This window comes from Astatotilapia calliptera, chromosome 8 (assembly GCF_964374335.1).
Source record: "Astatotilapia calliptera chromosome 8, fAstCal68.1, whole genome shotgun sequence".
In the NCBI taxonomy this organism is placed as follows: Eukaryota; Metazoa; Chordata; class Actinopteri; order Cichliformes; family Cichlidae; genus Astatotilapia; species Astatotilapia calliptera.
Window position 1 is genome coordinate 21241609 of NC_137429.1, and position 21901 is coordinate 21263509.

At 41.6% G+C, this 21901-nt stretch overlaps 1 protein-coding gene and 1 non-coding gene across 15 annotated transcripts in view; both read left to right on the forward strand.

Moving 5' to 3' along the window:
• The window catches only part of rhbdf1b (rhomboid 5 homolog 1b (Drosophila)), a 42041-nt gene that overhangs the window by 15940 nt on the left and 4200 nt on the right, over positions 1 to 21901 (forward strand). For 2 of the 14 annotated variants that reach the window (XM_080305203.1, XM_080305204.1), the window contains exons 2-11: positions 7592 to 7733; positions 10675 to 10808; positions 11142 to 11288; positions 16861 to 17089; positions 18410 to 18616; positions 19752 to 19874; positions 20122 to 20264; positions 20351 to 20605; positions 20683 to 20968; positions 21569 to 21730. In XM_080305203.1, coding sequence (XP_080161329.1) covers positions 7620 to 7733; positions 10675 to 10808; positions 11142 to 11288; positions 16861 to 17089; positions 18410 to 18616; positions 19752 to 19874; positions 20122 to 20264; positions 20351 to 20605; positions 20683 to 20968; positions 21569 to 21730 — 1800 coding nt within the window. In that variant the 5' untranslated portion in view covers positions 7592 to 7619. Of the gene's footprint in view, positions 1 to 2010; positions 2125 to 7591; positions 7734 to 10674; positions 10809 to 11141; positions 11289 to 13670; positions 14327 to 16860; positions 17090 to 18409; positions 18617 to 19751; positions 19875 to 20121; positions 20265 to 20350; positions 20606 to 20682; positions 20969 to 21568; positions 21731 to 21901 lie in introns of those variants that run through there. The other 12 variants (XM_026179062.2, XM_080305205.1, XM_080305206.1 and 9 more) reach the window with 12 other exon arrangements.
• trnai-uau (transfer RNA isoleucine (anticodon UAU)) lies at positions 5996 to 6089 on the forward strand. Its single transcript has 2 exons — positions 5996 to 6033; positions 6054 to 6089. It is a non-coding gene; the product is annotated as a tRNA-Ile (tRNA).

Below are 21901 nucleotides of genomic sequence, written 5' to 3' on the forward strand. Positions count from 1 at the left end.
GTCAAAAGTCAGTATATTAAGGTTGCAATGAAACTGGCTTCAGCCAGCTGAAAAACTTTTATTGGTTTTCCACAATTCAAAATATGTAAAAATAAAATTATGCTGGTATTAAGGCATGGCCACACCATGCAAGTGTATTTAAATCAAGTGGAATCATTGGGATTTGTGGATTTGCTTCCAGCAATGAAACCAAAGCACAGAAATTTAGCCAGACATCATTGATCTTTGAGGGAAAGCGAGCCAAGGGTTTTAAAATGAAGAAAACATTTCTCTCTGAGAACATGAATTGTTACAAAAAGTAGAAGACAGTGCCTGGAGTCACTGATACAGAGACGCATTGACGTCTTGTGTCGTGGAAATCTAGCTAAGCTAAGCCTGCTTACTTCCCAGAACTCTAGAAGCCTTTTTTGCTCTTCTCTGACTTCTTGCTGAATGAAATTCTGTACAATCACAGATAAAATGCCAGGGGTGCTAAATGTGCTACCGGAGAGAAAATAGAAAAGAAGCTCATATGGATCCTGCCAATGGAAACAATGAAAAGTAACACTAAAACCAACCCAGTGCCCAGAGATTATACTGGACAGCAGGAAACAGTTGATGCCTGGGTGTTTTAATTGACTGTTTTTTGCCTGGCTGGCAGGAGCAGCAGCAGCTGGGCTGGCAGGTACGCTAGTTTACCAAGTGTCACATTGTCACAGAGTTTTTAAAGCTAAATATTCTAAAGATGCATGGATTAAGTTAACTGTGTTACTCGGTCTTTGCATGAAAGAAGTTGATGTAATACAGCACTTTGATTTAAATATAGCTAGATATTCAATATCCAGAATTCTTTTAGCCATCCTACCAAAGCACCCAAACAATTTTTGTGCAGTACACTGAATATTAAAAAGCAGAGTAAATGAAAGTCTTGCACCCTCAAAGAGGAGCCAAAAAGAAAGAAAAAGAACAAAGAAGGCAAGAGATTTAGAGAATAAAAGGGAGACAGTGCAGAGAGCAGATTGTGGCCTGCTTAACATGATGAGCCACTGAATATCAAAGCTTACTGACATGCAGTCACGGTAGCTTTACATGGTACAGTTACTGGTTGCAGCCTCAAAGACCAGAATGGTAAATGAACTGGTTCTTATATAGCGCTTTTCTACTCTTCTGAGCACTCTACACAACTTGTGCATTCACCCGATGCTTTCTAGCGAAATAACACACATTCACACTCCGATTGATGCATTAGAGACTAATCTGGGGTTAGTATCTCGCCCAATGATATTTGGCATGCAGACTAGGGGAAGCCAGGAGTTGAACCACCAACCTTCCGATCAGTAGATGACCTGCTCTGCCGCCTGAGCTACAGCCACCCCAAAGGCAAAGGATCAGGGAGCAGTGTCAGGACAAGTCCTGCTTCGGTGCCAAAGAGATGCCTTTGTTTTATTCTGTCTCGACACGTCAGCAAATGTCACTCCATGTAAAGCAGATCCAATTACGCTACCATTCTGCTGCAGTCCCCTGAAAGCACAGCAGGCTGTGCACAGAAGTTCATATTTCCTTTGAGGTAACACTTTGACATGACAACATTGGAGTTTTGATGGCAAATTGAAGCCAAAATAAGAACTTAAAAGCCTTTAAACGTTCTTTTTTGCTATCATAAAAAGTATGCTACTTCATCCAGAGCAAGTAGTCAGTCTTAATGCTTTCAAAAGGAGAGGATAATTTTCAGAACTGAAATATGAAGGCTCTTTACTGGCAAGTTGGATTATGTGATGACACTATCGTTTGCTTTTTTGCTCAATTTGACTCACCGATATCAGTGACACCACATCCTGCTCACGACACTATCACAGCATCACCTCCATCGAATCGTGGGCAGTACAAGCTTCTGTGGCTGAACAGCAGGGCGATGTCATGTGGCATACAGCACGGGGATTACATACCCTAATCTGCCTGTCATGAAAAATCCAACTAGAGGAAAAAAAGAGGAGAGAGATCAAGATTATGGAATAACAAATGGCGAATGTTACAAAACCAGATAAAAAATGGGGATATTGATTTTGGACCGCTTTGCACCTTCTAGCAGAGACCTACAAAGACCTGATGCGGGGGGCTGAGGCGAGCGCTGTGTAGTACATGCATGTGAGTGAATTTTGACCTTACTTGAAAAGTGCATATCAGAGTGCCTGAGTTCATGTTGCCGTGCACACACAATATCACCACTACAAAATAAGCAAAGGATGTGGTGAAGCAAAGGATTTTAGTGAAGCCTTCTATTTGCAGGGGTGTGTTTATAAAAGAACGCGCAGACTCCTTCATGTGACCGCAGAGGCACCAAAACACTGACACAGGCAGCTGAGAGGCGAAAAGAACGGAATCCAACTTTTGTTTGATATTTTACTTTGTGACCAAAAATTGCGTTGGCCCAGTGCATGAATGCACTCTACATCTACATGTGCATTCTCAACTTACAAAGAAGAATTCTAAAATACTTTATTAGATAATCTGAGTTCAAAGCCACATTGTAATTACATCTGTTTGATCACCTTGAAAATTGGCAGTAGCACGCTAGTGTTTACTGTATACTGTACTGTCCCAGAGTTTCTTGTAATTTTTAAAAAGTGGTCCTGAGCAACTGTTCTGCAGGCTTTCTAAAGGCCTTTCAGTCTTTCATCAGCACTTATTTTCAGTCCAGTCCTTGTACCGGACCTTTTCAGAGGAATGTTTTGTTTGTAAAACCACTTAACACTGACCTACGAATCATTCAATCATGAAAAAGAACCCAACTCAAAGGAGGAGAGAGTGTTGTGTCTACACATAACAGACAACATAGCAAAGAACCCATTTTAAACTGAATCACTTTGCTAGCAGCCAGTTGAAAAAACACACGTTTTCTTTCGTTGAATCTATAAAAAATGTTTGACAGACGTAAAACAGTATTTTTGCACCAATAAACCGTACATTTTTACAAAAAGCCTAAAACTTGGTCTAATCTGAGCATGCTGTTCAGTGTTTCCTTGAAAAGTTTGAGGAAACTAGACAAGTGGAGGACAAGAGAAGAAGTGGCAGGCCTAAATGCTATTTACAGCAGATGAACAGTACATGAAAGTCATGACTTACAGAAATAGGAAATAATCCAACAAAGACCTGACACAGGACCTTAGAGATGCATCTGGCCTTTTGGTTCATCAGTCTGTCTCAGTGAAGAGTGGCTGTCAAGAAGCCATTATTCTTAAGGAAAGGAAACAGGGAGAAAAGACAGAGATGTGCCAAATTACACAAGAACTGGATTTAAAATCAGTTGCCTTAGGTCAGGGGTGTCAAACTGAAATACACAGTGGGCCAAAATTCAAAACTGGATCAAAGTCGCGGGCTAACATTAATATTCATTGAAAAAAATCTTCCTCCAAATATAAGAATGAATCTTTTCTTATGGACTCAAACAAGTTTTGCTGAAAAACTGAGTATGGAACAAGCAAAGCTTAATACTAAGCAATATATATAACTTATATAAACGTATATATATAACTTAATATTGCACACATGCAAAATCGAAATTCCAATTAAATAACACATCAGTGGAATTCATTTCTTAAATAAAAATTGTATTTGCAGCCAAAACACCAACAGAGCATTCTGGGAATTGTAGAATTAGCAGTACATGAACGGTATAATACCAGCAGGCCAGCTCTAATAGTAATTTTGTATGGCTTCGCGGGCCAGATGTAATTAGGCTACGGGCCAAATTTGGCCCGCAGGCCAGAGTTTGACACCTATGCCTTAGGTCTTTTTTAGGTCTAAATTTTTTGCTTCGGATTCTCATCTAGGTCAGGAAAGAGGTCAAATAACAGCCATCTGTAAAACACAGTGGAGGCTCTTTCATGGGTTGAGGCTGCATTTCAGACAGCAGTGTTGAAGATCTTCTCAAAATAGATGGAATTACTGATCCAGAAAGATTGAAGTATTGTTGTATGTTTAGCCAGTATGACAATGATCCCAAACACGCTGCCAATACAGTAAAAATTTCCATTTCTGGATAGAAAACCACACAATGGATTTTTGTTAGTGTTTTAGCATGTTAGTAGGTATTTATAACAGGGTCTTTAAAGTGTAAATTCCAGTCACATTAATTTTGGGCCTTAAAGTGTCTGAAAACCTCCACATTCTGAAGTTTTTTTTTATACATTTGTTAATTATCTTTTTTTGGAAGGGGCGGGGTATTATTGACCATGCAGTAACAAAACTATAAATTAAAACCAACATGTTGCCAGTAGCCACTAATGGAAACTACAGCGTGTATAAAACACCCAGCTTGTGTTTTGTTTTGCAGTGTGAGGTGTCTGCTAATGCGACATACCCACTCATAAGTGAACATGTTAGGTGTTAAAGCTGTACAGTTGCGCAGGAAGTCAGAAAAACATCGGTTGCCATAACACACCAACAGCAGTACCGAAAATCCCACTCCAGTGAAACCCACTCTGCATTAGCAGCATCACTCCTGTAACTCCAGACAGTGCTTGGAGCTACGCTGACATTAAAGTGGTGGTGCTCTGGACTAATTCTGGCTCTGTGATTCTCATTCGTATCCCTCATCCTTTTCTTCTGCCAATATGGATGTGAAATAAGTCTTAAAAAGCATTTATAATCATCTTAAACAGGTCATTAAGAAATCTTGCTGGACTAAAGACAAAGCGCAAAGAGCAAGCTGATGAGGGTGTGATTAGTTTTGCAGACTTTAAATGCAAAACAAAGTATTGGATAAGGTGAAAATTAAGCCTAACGATTTACCTCGAGAGAGAAACATCTGTGCAAAATTTCATGGCAGTCTAGACAGCTCATGCAAAACCACAAATATAAACCTCATGGTGGCGGCTGAGCAATCGGGGGGATCGTCAAAGTCAGTAGACTTATCCCCTGGGAACCATGAATGTCTGCACAAAATATTTGGCAGTCTAATGCAATATTGAGATACATTATTTGATAAGGGATGACGCTGCCGCTCCTTCAGTCTTATGTTCTGCTGTCACTAACGGTTTGTGTTGATATTTAACATGAATATTTATAGTGTAGGCTGAGTATTAGAGAACAATACAGTTAAGGTTGAAGCAATCTAACAGAAGGTACGATTATTCTGTCAGGACTGACGTTTTTACCACCTAGACAAATGATTGTGGTGAACCCTTCCACTTTTCACTTAAATCTGTCACAACCCCTCCAAAATAAACTGTGCTTAGCAGAAATGAGTTGGTTTTAGCCAAACCAAACCTCCCAGACTCCACCAACCTGAATAGCTCCAGCATATAATACAGCTAAACATACTGTCTACAACAAAGAACATGCACAACTCACGCTCCTTGTTGTGTCACTACTCCTACTACCATCTGCAGCTGAGTAATCACGCTTTATTTGTGCAAACGCCCACCCTATACTGACAACATCGAGTTCACACCTGCTCTGTAGGCACTGCCATGTAAAGATCACTATCAAAATAGACATGGCCTTTTCGCCTGAGAGCAGATACACAAGAAAATCGGATTTTACTGAAAAATACACTCTCGAAATGACAAGCCAAGTTATCCAAAAAAGAGATTCCTTCGCGTTTTTGCTGCAACTCTATAGGTTTGTGTGCAGGAGTTCTTGGGCTTTGGAAGTACATGCCGTCCTGTCTGGATTCGTTTGCATCAAGAAGTACTCCTGCTGCCGCCTTTGATTTTCTGGCCAGAAGTCTGAATATCAGCTCCGGGATCACCTATGATGGAAGAGATTATTGTTGACTTTATGGCAAAAGAGGAGAGCCTGTAATTTCACTCACTGCCACGAATCACAGAACAATTCGCAGCAGAAACCTCGGCGGTGGTCGCTCATTACTTCTCACTAGAGCCCCATGCAGATGTCCTATTATGCAGTAATAGTCCCCTTCACTCATGCATAAGGACTTCCACTTGGCACAGGCTGTAACTGTGATCTGAGAAAGACTTCTCAAAATGAGCTGAAATGCAGACATCCTGCAGGGGCTCCAGTGGCGCAATCGGTCAGCGCGCGGTACTTATAAGACAGTAACCTGCAGAGCGATGCCGAGGTTGTGAGTTCGAGCCTCACCTGGAGCAGTGAAGTTTTAGGCTCTTCGGTTTATGAGATTTAAGCCAGACCGTGTGTGTGCGTGCGTGGGAGGGTAGAGTAGTGCTAAGTTGATGACAACTTTAACCCCACAAACACACTGCTGGCTTTTGATAGCTACACAATACTTTGTCTGATATTCTTTAAGCAATGAGCACAAAGTAGTTTAAAAATTACTCTAAAGACGGTGCTTGACTCTTCAGCACAGCAAGAACTTTTCACAATATATCACATATAGAACATCAATTACACCAACACAGATAATTAATCAGATAATTCACATATGCCAGTAGGTCAGGATCGTTTTTAGAGTAGAGTAACTAAATAAACAGTGAGACAGTAAACAGACATCATCAAGCAGCAGCAGCTTTGAGAAACAAATGACAGTTTTGGTTCTGCACATTATTAAAAAGTTCCAGAGCAAACATTCACAAACTGAGGAAATGTCTCATGAATTCCCATACAGCTGTTGTGGAAACAGATAAACAGGAAAACCCCTTTTCACTCTCTGAATGCCTTCAAAGTCATAAACCAGTGAGCAACTGAGATCAGTGGAAGCTTCGGCCTTTTATTTTCTTTTTTTTATCTTTCCGTCTGCTGGTGTGGCTCAGCTTGGGTCAAATTTTCTGTCTGATGCTGTCTGTTAACGGGCGGCCTGCAGTGCAACAGCATCCATTTCTCTCCACACAAGTGGCGTGCTTGTGTTTTATCTGAGCACAAGCCTTCCATGTGAGCAGCTTAGTGCCACCTTGTGGTTGTGAAACATAGCTGCACCAACGTGCCTCCAAAACTCCAGGGGAGGAGTAAGTACTGGTAGATCTTAGTTTGCAGATAAATGCTGAGTATCCTGTGGGAATGGAGAAAATATTAACTGGTGTTTGGGAAAAGTTTAAGCTCAGCTGAAATAATGTGTCATGTGTTTGCATTAAGTTATCTAAATGTGCTGCAGTGCTGCTTGTAAGACGGCAAACAGCAGAGTAATGCTAAGTTTGAGCCTTACCTGGAGCAAAGGAGCAAACTGAAGCTATCAGTGTTGAGGAGTTAAACTTCAGGACACCGGAGGCGGAACGGTGCAGCTTGCTTGTGGCCAGAATAAGAAAATAGTGGGCCGCTGCTCCTAATAATATCAGCATGTTTATTTCAGTCAGTAATTCAGTTGACACAATCATCTGAAAGAAGATCATATAGTAGATCTGCTCAACTGTGGTTCAGTGTCACTCCACACTGTGATTCAGTTTGTTAGGAAAAGACTTCAAGTTGTTGGCAGACTAGTGGCTCATAATTTGGATTATTCAGGAATTTGCCTCAGTACTGTGTCTGTGCGAGGTCACATCACGTGGATTACAGCTGTTTATTGTTAGCACGCTCTGTCTACTGTCTGCGATTAATCGACCAAGCTGGTCACTTTGGATTTTTTGGCTTGTGACAGTTCGGTAATTTGTCTGAGCACTTTTTCCAAAAACCCATTTCCTTCTCTGTTTGTGTTGCCCAGCTGGCAGGTGTCAGGAGAGGCAGCGAGCATGGATGAGCCGAGCAGCAGGAACAGCAGCCTGCAGAGGAAGAAGCCACCATGGCTGAAACTGGACATCCCAACCATCCAGCTGACACCGGATGACACGCCAGCGCCCAACCAGGTGAAGGCACAGGACTCAAAAGCATGTCTGGAGTAAAAGCAAGATAAGAGGTGTAAAATTCTGACTACAAGCACATGTTATACTGGAAAAAAATCAATGTTTTTGAGCGCTTTCAACAACATCTGGCGGTCTTTCACCTGGTGGCAACCAGTGTTGGTCAAGTTACTTGAAAAAAGTAATCAGTGACTAATTACTGATTACTTCCCCCCAAAAGTAATCCCGTTACTTTACTGATTACTTATTTTCATAAGTAATTAATTACTTAGTTACTTAGTTACTTTTTAAAAACACGATTTACAACCTGAAGAGGTGATAAAGCGATAGATCTTTCAGCCCAATTCTACTTTTTCTACATAATCCATCATACAAAATGTAATCAAATGGAAAAGTCTCTTTTTTTAAAACTTGTTTTATTAGTTTTAATCTTTTAACTTTTAGCAAAAATTAAATTATATGCAACATTCTCTGACTGGAAGAAATTTGTTTAACATTTAAAACTATTTTCTGCACATTCCAGCACATAAAATAAAATATTTTGTGTGTTTACACTCAGTCTTTCAAATACAGTGGGGCAAAAAAGTATTTAGTCAGCCACCGATTGTGCAAGTTCCCCCACTTAAAATGATGACAGAGGTCAGTAATTTGCACCAGAGGTACACTTCAACTGTGAGAGACAGAATGGGAAAAAAAAAATCCATGAATTCACATGGTAGGATTTGTAAAGAATTTATTCGTAAATTAGGGTGGAAAATAAGTATTTGGTCACCTCAAACAAGGAAAATCTCTGGCTCTCACAGACCTGTAACGTCTTCTGTAAGAAGCTTTTCTGTCCCCCACTCGTTACCTGTATGAATGGCACCTGTTTGAACTCATCATCTGTATAAAAGACACCTGTCCACAGCCTCAAACAGTCAGACTCCAAACTCCGCCATGGCCAAGACCAAAGAGCTTTCGAAGGACACCAGGAAAAGTATTGTAGACCTGCACCAGACTGGGAAGAGTGAATCTACAATAGGCAAGCAGCTTGGTGTGAAAAAATCAACTGTGGGAGCAATCATCAGAAAATGGAAGACATACAAGACCACTGATAATCTCCCTCGATCTGGGGCTCCACGCAAGATCTCATCCCGTGGGGTCAAAATGATCATGAGAACGGTGAGCAAAGATCCCAGAACCACACGGGGGGACCTGGTGAATGACCTGCAGAGAGCTGGGACCAAAGTAACAAAGGTCACCATCAGTAACACACTACAACGGCAGAGAATCAACTCCCGCAGTGCCAGACGTGTTCCGCTGCTGAAGCCAGTGCATGTCCAGGCCCGTCTGAAGTTTGCCAGAGAGCACATGGATGATACAGCAGAGGATTGGGAGAATGTCATGTGGTCAGATGAAACCAAAGTAGAACTTTTTGGTATAAACTCAACTCGTCGTGTTTGGAGGAAGAAGAATACTGAGTTGCATCCCAAGAACACCATACCTACTGTGAAGCATGGGGGTGGAAACATCATGCTATGGGGCTGTTTTTCTGCCAAGGGGACAGGACGACTGATCCGTGTTAAGGACAGAATGAATGGGGCCATGTATCGTGAGATTTTGAGCCAAAACCTCCTTCCATCAGTGAGAACTTTGAAGATGAAACGAGGCTGGGTCTTCCAACATGACAATGATCCAAAACACACTGCCCGGGCAACAAAGGAGTGGCTCCGTAAGAAGCATTTGAAAGTCCTGGAGTGGCCTAGCCAGTCTCCAGACCTCAACCCCATAGAAAATCTGTGGCGGGAGTTGAAAGTCCGTGTTGCTCAGCGACAGCCCCAAAACATCACTGCTCTCGAGAAGATCTGCATGGAGGAATGGGCCAAAATACCAGCTACTGTGTGTGCAAACCTGGTAAAGACCTATAGTAAACGTTTGACCTCTGTTATTGCCAACAAAGGTTATGTTACAAAGTATTGAGTTGTATTTTTGTTATTGACCAAATACTTATTTTCCACCCTGATTTACGAATAAATTCTTTACAAATCCTACCATGTGAATTCATGGATTTTTTTTTCACATTCTGTCTCTCACAGTTGAAGTGTACCTCTGGTGCAAATTACTGACCTCTGTCATCATTTTAGGTGGGGGAACTTGCACAATCGGTGGCTGACTAAATACTTTTTTGCCCCACTGTAGATGAAAGTAAAACACAGCAGAAAATAAATAAAGTCAAAGACTAGCGGTCCTGTTGCTCTATTTTCACCTGTAAACCAGGAGTGGGGTAGGTGGAGGTTTACCCTGGTGCAGGTGTGCCGCGGTCAGTGGAAGAATCCGCGAGTTTCTCTGTGAATTTCCCATTACGTCGTTGAGCACTCGGTGCTTGCTTTTAGGGGGTTTTTTTCGCTGTAAAAAGAAGTTTTCTTCCCACGCACAACGGACGCTAATGTTTTTGTCACTTTTTATGGAATCAAACTCAAAGTAAGGTCAGTACTTCCACGCTTTAAACGCTGCACGCTCATACTCTCTCCGCACTCGATATATGATCCATTGTTGATCTGCACACAGCTGTTGTCACAAACGTCGCACTTGCTTACGTCACTGTCATGAGACACTCTAGCAAAAAAATCACGGTTTTAGTAACACAGTAACGCAGCGTGCCTACGGGAAGTAACAGCAATCTAATTACCGTTTTTTTGCAATAGTAATCCCTTACTTTACTTGTTACTTGAAAAAAGTAATCAGATTACAGTAACGCGTTACTTGTAACACGTTACTGCCCATCTCTGGTGGCAACTCAGTAAATTCCATCAAATGAAGAAGACCGTAGCACTGAAAACTCTAACCCTAGCGGATTGCTTCTTCTGTGTGGAATTAGCTTGTTCCTTGACATGCAGTCACTCATTCCCAGTGGTACAGAGCATGATTGTATCATTTGTGTGTGTGTTTATGTGTGTTTACGTTACAGCCAGTGAGGCGCCTGCGCAGCGTCAGCATGCCAGGGGAAAACCCTCAGACCTGCATTGCTGCCTTGGAAACCTCCAACAACTACCTCAGACCTCCTGCGGAGAGATTGCCCTCCATCACTCAGTCCATTAAAAGGTTAGACACACACACACACACACACACACACACACACACACACACACACACACACACACACACACACACACACACACACACAGGGGTATATAAAGAGAACTCCTCTGTCCTCTCTTCCTATTTTCTCCAGCTGCTAATTTCCTCTTTCTGCTTCTGCAAGCAAAGTCCATAATTCTAATAATTCCTCAACTAAACTATTAGATGCTTTTGCTTCCTTTCAATTAATCCTGCTCTCTTTTTTCTCTTTCCCCCCCTTTTACTTTGGCCTTGCTTTTTTCTTTTTTCTTTCCCTCTTTGTCTCCCTTCAAACCTCTTACTCCGATGTGAACGTAGTGAGAAAAGGGTGCACTTTGAACGCATCAACACCGTTCCCCCAAAGGGCCAGAGGAGCCCCAGGAGGGTGTCAACCATCCGAAGGCGGTCCTGTATCCCCAAGATACTGACCCGGCGGCGTTCATCTATACCAAAACAAATCATCAGGTACATGAGAGGTGAAGTAGGGGGCCAGGATAACAGGGAGTAGAAGCTGTTAGTTGATTTTTTTTGACTAGTGGTAGATTATTGGGTTTCAGCAAGCTCCAGGGATGCCAGCATGGACTTAGTTAGTTGAAACATCTTGTCATGTGAGTCTTGACTCAGACTTTCAGGTGAAAAGCTACTGCTTAACCCGTTGCAACACAAATTCTATCCTTTAAACTACTCACCTGATCTAAAACAGGACCTGAAAATGGGCTTTCAGCACAGGTTCGATTTCCTAAATCCCAAAGACAAAGCCCAAAAGGAAGTAAAGGACTCCAGTTCTCTGTCACTCCACTTGATTTGCAGTATGCTGAAAGGTTAATATGGGTTTATTTTTTTTGTCCAGTGATGCTAAAAACATGTTTGTTGCTTAATGTCTAATCCAGCCTTAACATTGAGTAAAACAGCTAAACTGAGACTGAAAGCTGGTGGACTAACATACAGACATCAAATAACTACTGAGTCTTCAAAACAGATGCTATTTGCTTGTAAGATCACACCTTTAACTCCAAAGGTGACATATCTGTGTTGTGTTTGTGCTTTATCTTTAAAACATGTTGAAATTCTCAGTAAAAATGGAGCTGATTTGTGAAGCATTTACACGCTATATTGAAAATAATAGAAATAAATTAAAAAATGATTTTCTTTTGAAATGTTCGTGTAAGATTTGATACATTTTATGATGATGACATGTTTATCACCCAGAACGCTTCATGTCATATTTATATTTACATTATATTATGGCAGTCATCATTTATGAATGCAAAAATGCTATTTTATGTCTGTCAAAACTGTTTTACTTTTGGCATTTTTCTTTGATTCAGCCAAAGAAATTGGAACAAATTATGTGTTCCTGACTTAGAAGGCTGTTAGTAAGTGTCCAAAGATACAGTTTACAATGGGTTACTGCTAAGTTGTCTGTTACATGTAGAAACAACACTGGTCCATCCTTTGAGGTACGTGCCTGTTTTATGCTTGAATGATTCATAGGTCAGTGTTAAGTGGCTTTACAAACAAAAATATTATTCATCTGAAAATGGTCAGATACAAGGATGGGACTGAAAGAAGCCAATGAAAGAGCCTGAGAAAGCCCAGAGAAGAACACTTTAAAAAGTGATAGGAAAAGTCAGTCTCCTTGGAAGCAAAACATAAAGAAATGAGGGGTGACTCATGAGTTTTGCTCAGTACTGTATGACAGTACTAAACTGGCCTGCCTGCAGTAACTGATACATTATTAAATATGACAGCGTTGAGCGGCTGAAACTGCGTGTCAAGCAATAACTGTGCAAACGTGTTTTTCAAAACTAACTTTGGTTCACACTTGATGCAACACAAAGAAAAACACATTACTGTCCCAACGTCTTTTCCAAAAAACATTAAGATGTACAAGTTTCAGCATTTAATGTGTTGTCTTTGTTATGTTTTCAGTTGACATGGTGGTTTAAAAGATTTTCAAACTCATTGGTCACATTTTCTTCATGCCACAGCTGCGAGGGTTTGTTGGTGTCAGTCCAGGTCATACACAGGACCACATGGTTTGTAGGAGACAACATAACACAAACGCTCATTCTGGCTATCTTATGTGCGTCATACCACTTCAAAGCGGCTGCTTAAACAGAATTAAATTAATGTAAACGTTTGAAGACGGAGCCGCAACTCAAACCTACAGATACTCTTCAAAAGAGAGTGTCCTAATGTTCTAATTTCATCTTGCAGAAATGTATTAGCTTTTTATTTGCATTTGTGGAAGAAGCACAGGACGCGTTTGATGTTCGTGAGAGAATTAATGCGATTGTATGTGACTCGTGGAGGTTAGCTGAGGTCCCTCCTCCGCAAGAGTTCACGAATCCATGCTAAATCTTTACTATTCAAACAAAGCACGTCTCTGAGTGTGATTTGTTGTGTGCACGCGGGGTATCTTGGAGGACACCCTGATGTTTGTTTATCTGGAGGACAAGCGGAGCGCTCTTTATGGGTCATTATTCATGTTAAGGAGGCCACAAAATTAAACGGTAGATAACTTTGCCATTCACCGCAAGTTCACACGCTCAGTTTGACTTCTTAAAGAAGTTCACGCGAGTTTCCGAACTGCAGAGCACGTTGGGGTTTTAGCTTGGAGCGATGAGAAAATAAACCTCTCCGGTAGTGTGTGTATATACAGTATGTGTGTATGTGTCATGTCCAGGCATGTCCAAGGTGCACTCCCTTCATCGTTTCTCCCTCCTAATGCCCATGATGATCTTTCTTCTCTCCCTCCTTCTAACGTTCCATTTCCTGTGGTATGTTAGAGGGAGAACTGGTGTTTACATTCACTCCTGCAAAACAAGGCAGAGACACAGGCCGGCAGAGGGAGAGGGGACTCACTGATAGAGATCGTTGGGGGCTGTTGATGTGGGGAAAATGTTCAGTTTGACGAGGACCAGCATCGCTGTCTTTTTTGCCCAGTAGGTCACATCCTTTCATGTGAGCTCTTAAGGAGGGACGTCTCCAGACAAATTAACGCTCTTTGTCGGGTATGGAAATTTAGGCTGTGTGTGCTGGTGACACAAGTTCAGAAAACAAAGATCCACCCACTCATTGTGTGTTATATAGTCCAGCTGGATGAAATTGGAAGCTCTCTGTGGATTTCTTTTCACGTCATGATGTGGACATCAGCCTCCCGTCTGACTGAGGAGTTTAGCACTGGATTCTCTCAAACTTTGATTAACCAGGAGAGCACAGTAGAAGAAAGGGATGTTCAGCAGACTCCAGACATGTGCTGATCCTCCGCTCTTTGCTTAGCGGTGACGTAGAGCTGGCCTGGATATCAGGAAATCCCCTTATGGAACATTGTATGTGGGATTTGTGAAGGATCAGTTTGTATTTGGCAGATTGAGGTTTATTAGGAGTCAGGGGCTAAGCGGGGACAGTACTGGCGATGGAGATCACTCAGCTCCAGAGTCCCCAGCCCAATCAGGAATGAGCCATACCCTAAAGCCCTCTTGGAGATCTCAGGACAGGTGAGTGCGCTGAGGCAAACTGGAGCAGAGCAAAACATCTGGCTCAGCATGAGATGCTTTGGAAAGTCAGTGAAAATTCTCAACAAAGCACTTGTTCTGTCTTTGAGGGGGATTAAGATTTTCTCAAAATTAACTACAGGATTTAGAGTCACTAGCAGCTCACATTTTAAATTGCTTTCAGTCTTATATGTTGAGTTTTACGGAAGGGTTTGTGATTGCCAGCATGTACATCTCATCTGTTTTATGCCATCTCTTTAAACATAGGAAGTTTTGAAGCTTTGAAGAGAATAGTTCTGAAAAAGTGGCTTATTTGCTTTGCTTTAGGAAGTTCAGTAAGAAGACTGATAAAAGCTGTCATATATGTGGGATAAATATAAATTAAACTGTAGCCAGGAGATGATTAACTGTGATCTAATCAAAGTGTATAATAATTGGTTACTAGCGTAACCCACTGCCACTGAAACAGCTCTGTTCAGTGGTAGCATATCATTTTTGTTATTTAGCTGTCTATGGAAGTTAAACAAAAACGATTAAACTTGTTAACTTGTGACATTTAAAGGTGCCATTATTAGGCTCATTGAGTTGAAGGACCAACAAGTTTATACAACTGCGAGACACGGATCCGTCTCTATGTCCGTCCATCCACAGTTCACAAGAATCTCTACAGGATTTTTGCACAGAATGATCAACTAATCCAAATTATGAACCAAGGTCAATGTTAAGTTCATACTTTTATGAGTTTTATGAGTAATTTTCTATATTTTTGTCTCTTTAATGGCCAAATGAGACACTACGTCATTGACATGCTGGCCTTTTAAAAAATGGTGTAGACAACCAGCTTTCAATGGATGGACAAATAAATCCCTGATGACCTTTCAGCATATTGTGGTTCACAAGTATTAGAGGGAACTAGAGTGCTGCACACGTTTTTCAGGCTTTAGAAAATGTAACTCATGAGAGAGACTCTGGACTTCTCAGACTAGGGCAGATGAACCATTTACCTACCTCACAGCACAATGTTGTACTTTGTAGTTATGTATTAAAAAACTCATTCATATTGTTTCTAGAAAACATAAAAGTTGAAAAGTAAATATTAAATTATAGGAAAAATGTAAACCAACATAAAGTCGTACATAGGAAAACAACTTGAATGAGTTTGCCGTGAATTACAATGCGTTCTTAAAATAATGTCTATTTTGACTTTAATAGTAATTTTATCAGTGGTCACACTTGCTGCCTCCACATGTGGCTATGAATGAATGAGACTGGGCATGTGCAAACTGAACCAGCAGTAGTCTAATTGTTTTATAGCTACCTGGATTTTTTGTGTAGTGTTTGTTTGGATTGTGCAAAGCTTTACCCTTCTGCCTTTTCTTCTCCCTGATGCCCAAAATGCCGTGTGAGCCCATAATTACGTCGACTGTTGTTTCATGTGTACCAGCCTTACCTGGAGGATGTGGAGACTAATGCACGCGTGTTAAAATTGCTTTAATCTTCTGCGATGTGTGGTTGTTTCGTGCTGTCGTCAAGCAGTCTGAATGTTTTGTTCGCGTTTTGTGTGGGTGACTAAGAAAAAGAAAAGAAAGAAAAAGACGTGCTCGCTTGCTCGTGCATGTGCCCAAAAAGAAAAAGAACTGCTTTTCTAAACAAACAACTGTCACCGAGCCTGAAATGAGCCCATTTCTGAAATTTGGCCTTGTTGTTCCACCAGGATTTAATATTGTTTATGAGGTTTGTGTGATTGCTAGCTGCATTTAAGGAAACAAACATTTTGTAACTGTGCAAAAGTTTTTGAGAAGTCTGGATCTCCTGTCCTCCTTATTTCTCTCTCTCTAATCCCGCTGTTTACGTCTCCGTTCTTGCTCAAGGCATCCAGTCTAAATCCTACCGTTGTTTTGTTTTTGTTCCAAACCTGTTTCCTCTTTTTAAGAGATCCCTCTCTGGAGGGACAGTAATCAGGGCTGCGCCACCCCCACCCTGTCCTTGTGCAGCCTTAAAAGGCTTCCCCAGCTGGCGTTTTTCTTGATGATGAGGGCTGAGTGTTTATTACTAAACGTTCTGCTCTCTAAACAGCCTCCCCCTCCTCCCACTGATCGGTTAACACGCAGCCTGATGTGCGGACACAGTTCTTGGAAAAAGGGGGACCTGAATGCACATTTATCGAACTGAAATGTAATAAACAAAGACCCATATTGTGTCATCTACTCTGGGAATATGAGGCAACATCTGCTTCTTTTCTGCCAGCAGAGGGCTGTAAATTATATAAGGAAACAAGACAGTGTATTTCATCCAGGCTCTCAAAGCTGGGTTCAAACTTGCACACATTAGACAGAGATAAAAGTACAAGAAGAGCATCTTAGATGTTATAATATAAAAGTGTTGTTTTCTTGACTTTTTAAAATCATGGCCCGTATTTCATCCTGATTCATTATTAAGTTCTTGTGCTAAGATGAACCTGATTCATTTCTGACACACTACCACTACATCAAAAAAAGTATATGCTTTCACTAAGCAGAGTGTGTCCTCTCCCCCAGGGGTACGGCTGACTGGTTTGGGGTGAGTAAAGACAGCGACAGCACCCAGCGATGGAGGAGGAAGAGCCTGCAGCACTGCAGTCATCTGTACGGGGGTCTGAAGACGCAGGTGATGAGGGAGATGGAGCTTCACAGCCAAGACAATCTCTCCCTTGCCAGCACTGAGACCCCTCCTCCCCTCTACCTCCCACCCCTCCACCCCAGTCATCACCACTATGGCATGCAGAGGGTAGGCCTGCGCCAATGTGGGGGGGGCGCATGTTAGAGGGATGGAGACGTAGATGGGCACCTTTTCTTTCGTCACATTTCTCCCCCACCTCTCTCCTCCTGTTCTTCATGTCACATCTTGAAAATCGGGGTCGCTTTAGCGCCTTGCTTTGTTCGCTTTCGTAGGGTTCAATTGATGGGGTCTTAACAGAGAAAGAACTTTTTATTGACGATTTGTTTGACTAACCGCAAAAACAACAAGCCACTGAAAGTCACAATAATGAGTGCAGCACTGATATTAATTATACAGTTACAGATGACGGTTTTTCCAAGTAGCATTTTTAAACACATTAGACGTCTTTAGAAAGCATCAATTATTTCTGTTGTTACACAAAAATATAATTATTTCAGAAAAAAATAAAAATTACCAGGGTTAATATCATCAGTCCCAAGTTAAAACTGCAAAACTTTGAGCCGTCACTTTAGAAAGCATCAGCCCAAAAGTCAAAGAAGTCATTTTAGAGCTGAGAAAAAGAATTATTGAGAGAATGAGGTGGATATAGAAAGTTATCACAGCATTTCAAAGTTATAAGAACTGAAAAATCATCAAGAAATGTCTTCCTTCTCTCACCCCAACTGGTCCCGGCAGATGGCCCCGCCCCTCCCTGAGCCTGGTTCTGTCTGAGGTTTCTTCCTGTTAAAAGGGAGTTTTTCCTTCCCACTGTCGCCAAAGTGCTTGCTCATAAGGAGTCATATGATTGTTGGGTTTTTCTCTGTATCTATTATTGTACGATCTACTGTACAATATAAAGCACATTGAGGCGACTGTTGTTGTGATTTGGCTATATAAAGAAAATTGAATTGAATTGAATGAATTGAGTCACACAGTACACAGTAATACTAATGTAAGCATTCAAAATAAATCTAGGATGCTGGAAAAGCTGTGTTGAAATTCCTTGCTCTGTTAAATGCTTAAAAATTAAATTTTCATGGCGGGGGAGGGGAGGGGCTAATAATTCTGTACTCCTTTCATTGTGAATTCTGTGTAGCTAATAGCATGTCAGCGTAGCCTGCTAAGTGCTAGTAGCCTAAAAAGCCCTTGGTTTAGCAAATTTATCTGAAACTTTGCCCTTAATTTTAGTATAAAAGATCATATCAGACGTAAAACATAAAGCACATGTGAAGTAAAATCTACTTACCCCCTTTTACATCAATTTAACCCTAATATCGATGTGTATGTGCATCCCTGTTGCCTCTTCTGTTCTGTCGTGTCAATCGAGCTTAAAAGAAAAAGGTTGTGGTGAACCGACACACTTGTGCGACGCGTTGTGTTTGTGTGCAGATCGTAGACCCCCTGGCTCGGGGTCGTGCCTTCCGCAATGTGGAAGAAGTAGATGGCTTGAGCGCCCTGCAAACTCCCATGACGCCCGGCACAGCTTCCCTCTGCTCATTTTCCAGCTCACGCTCTGCCCTCAATCGTCTCCCACGACGACGCAAGCGAGAATCTGTCGCCGTCATGAGTCTCAAGGCGGCGGCGGCGCTAATGAAGGTGTATATTTGTTGTTTATTCCAGAATTCCTACCTAAGACGGTCTTGCTGTCTTTGAATTCTTCTACACTGCTGCCTGTCAAGATAGTCATGCATGTTCCTCCTTCCTGGTATTAAAAGCTTATGCAACAGATTCTAGTAAGATAGCCCATAAAAGGACTTTGATTTACATTAAGTTATTTCTTATTTGTCCCAGAAAAAATACACTTACCATAATGATTTGGCAGGTTTTTTTTCTGTACACAAGCATGTTGTGTAAAACAGGAGATTTGCGTGTCCTGTTGGGGATTAAAGTCAGGCGCTATACTTTACAGCAGTGTGCACGTGACTGTCCTTGTGTGAACCACGAGCTACAGAACACATATGTAAAGCAATTATGCTGCTGTTCAGAGTGTGTGTGTGTGTGGTGGGGGGGGATTACTGGGGGTTTTACCAGCAGATGTTCCGTGACAACACCAGTGAATGCTCAGTTATCTGCTGCTTTGTTTTCAGAGCACTCTGGAAGAGCTGAGCTCATATAGGTGCAAACCCGCAGAGGCCACATCGCATCATTAAGATACGCGGTCTCACTCTTTTGCATCAGTGCTTAGGTTTAGTTACCAAAAACTACTTGGGGAAGATTTAGGAAAAGTTTCACTACTGTGTTGTTCTCTTTTTGCTTGTGTTTTTTTTCCAGCAGGTGATCAAACTGATCCTTTGTATCTTCTCTCTCTGTCTCTCTTCTCCTCTGTTTTTCTTTCCCTCTCCTTCTGTTGAGCTTCTTCCCAACTTCTCTTTTCTTAAAAGTAAAATAAATAAATAATGCAGATCGAACAAGCAATGACAATCAAGTAGACCAGTATGGGAAACGGCATAATGATCCACTTGGGAAAGTAAATCTGTTGGGCATTTTTCTGGTTGCAACGGTGACAGACAGGCCAAAAAACATGATACTTAGATATTTCATTTAAGTGTGACGCCGAGGGGTTCATAGGTGAGCAGGTTAGAGCTTTTTCACTATTACCATGAACCCAGTGAGCCACCTTGTGGCTCTCATTTCGCAATGATACCTTTATTATTAAGGTGCTTTTGTCGATGTGATTTAGAAAATTTCCTCCATCTTTGTTTGAAATGTCCTGTTTATGATCGTTTCTCAGGGCCGGACGTTAGGCGAGAGCACCGCTGGGCGGCGGCGCAGACGGAGTTTCATGCCTCCTAGTTTCTTCGAAGATGACACTGCGGATTTCCCCGATGACCTAGATACTTCTTTCTTCACCAGAGTGAGCAGTGGACACACTCTCTCAAAGCGACTTTTAGTCACTGTGACATTCATTTGAATTCACAGATTGATAAAGCTTGCATTTTTTCGTTCAGGATAAGAACTTCCTGCAGCATAATTTTCAGTTCTGCAATCTTCTGAATGCGATAGCCCGCAGAGGCTTCATGTAGCAAAAACATGTGTGCTTATTTCTGTGAAATAAATTAAAAATACTGTCTACGATGTATTTATGAGATGAGTCTTTGCAGGAAGGCCTGCAGGATGAGTTGTCCAGCTATGCTGACGAGGTTTTTGAGACTCCGTCGGAGGCTGCCCTCAAACAGCTAGATGAGAGCGAGCTCACGGGAAGCGCTCTGGATAGGAACGAACTAGAGAGGAGTCATCTCATGATGTAGGTCTCCACTGTATCCTTCACATGCACACAAAAAAATGAAAGGAGCTGCAATCCCTTAGAATGCTTCCTCCTCCCCGATTCAGGCCTTTAGAGCGAGGGTGGCGGAAGGCAAAATCCGGCTCTGCGGTCCAACCCAAAGTCCGCCTGAAACAGGAGGTGGTGAGCGTCAACAGCCATCAGCAGCGAGGGCAAAGAATCGTGGTTCCGGTTAAGAAGCTTTTTGCCAGAGAGAAGAGGCCGTACGGGCTGGGCATAGTCGGACGTCTCACTAACCGGTCGTATCGCAAACGCATAGACAGCTACGTCAAGCGGCAGATTGAAGACATGGATGATCACAGGTGAGACGGGATGTGGCTGTTTAGAAATGTTTAAATGCAAAAAGTAAACAATGCATTAAAAATGCTTCCCTCTCCAGGCCTTTTTTTACCTACTGGATCACCTGCGTCCACCTGCTCATTACCATTCTGGCTGTCACCATTTACGGTATTGCCCCTATCGGCTTCTCGCAACACGAAACTGTCGACTCGGTAAGTAAAGTGTTCGACTTTTATAAGGGTTTAATGCTGCTTTGTTACAAATTTTTGAATATTGAGATTTTTATTTTTTATTATTTTTTTATTTTTGAGGTGCTGAGGAACAAGGGGGTTTATGAAAACGTGAAGTTTGTGCAACAGCAAAACTTCTGGGTGGGTCCGAGCTCTGTAAGTACTTCCAGTCTTTTATCCACCGCCTTTCACACTACTAAAAATCGCAGGCGAGTTTGAATCTCAGTGACCTCTGCCTCAAGGTCAGAGGTCAGAAGTCGAGTTTTCTAAAAATCTTGTGAATGCGATAATTAAAGAACAAAGTGATGTAGAATTGAAAGAGGCTGTACGCCCTCTTTAACCATAAGTGTGTATAATCTGCTCATGTATTCATGAACACTTGTTGTATTAGCTACTAATACACACAAATATCATATAAATATAATGTATAAATAGTACAATAAAGCAATGGAAAAATGGTTAAGTGTTAGTTTAAAGTTAAATGATTCAAACGCATGTCGAAATTAAATGCATGTATGATTTTTGACTAAATAAAGGAATAAATGGTTAAAATATACATTTTCTGTTGTAGTAGTATTTAAACACACCAGGTTCCATATTTAAATTAATCACACAATCTTCAGTTGAAATGAATGCGCAAATGTATTTGTTTGTTTCCTGTGGCTGGTGTCTTGAAAGACTTATTTGACAGAGGTGTTAGGATCTACATGGACATTTTTCTTTTCAAATTGTCACGTCATCTCTTCTTCGCCACAGGAAGCGCTGATTCACCTGGGAGCCAAGTTTTCCCCGTGCATGCGTCAGGATGAAGAGATCCACAAGCTGATCCAGGAGAAGCGAGCACTAGAGAGAGAATCGGGCTGCTGTGTGAGGAATGATCGCTCCGGCTGCCTGCAGACTCTACAGGAGGAGTGTTCGGTCAGTCACACCAGCTTAGATTTGAAAGAGTCTCAGCACCAACCATGACCTGTTTATTTCAGGCACACCATAATTTTATTGAAACTTGTGCTCAGAAAATGATACCTTACTGATGGGCAGGTTGATGTTTTGATCCCTGTCTGCTCCAGTCTGCATGCCAAATATCTTTGG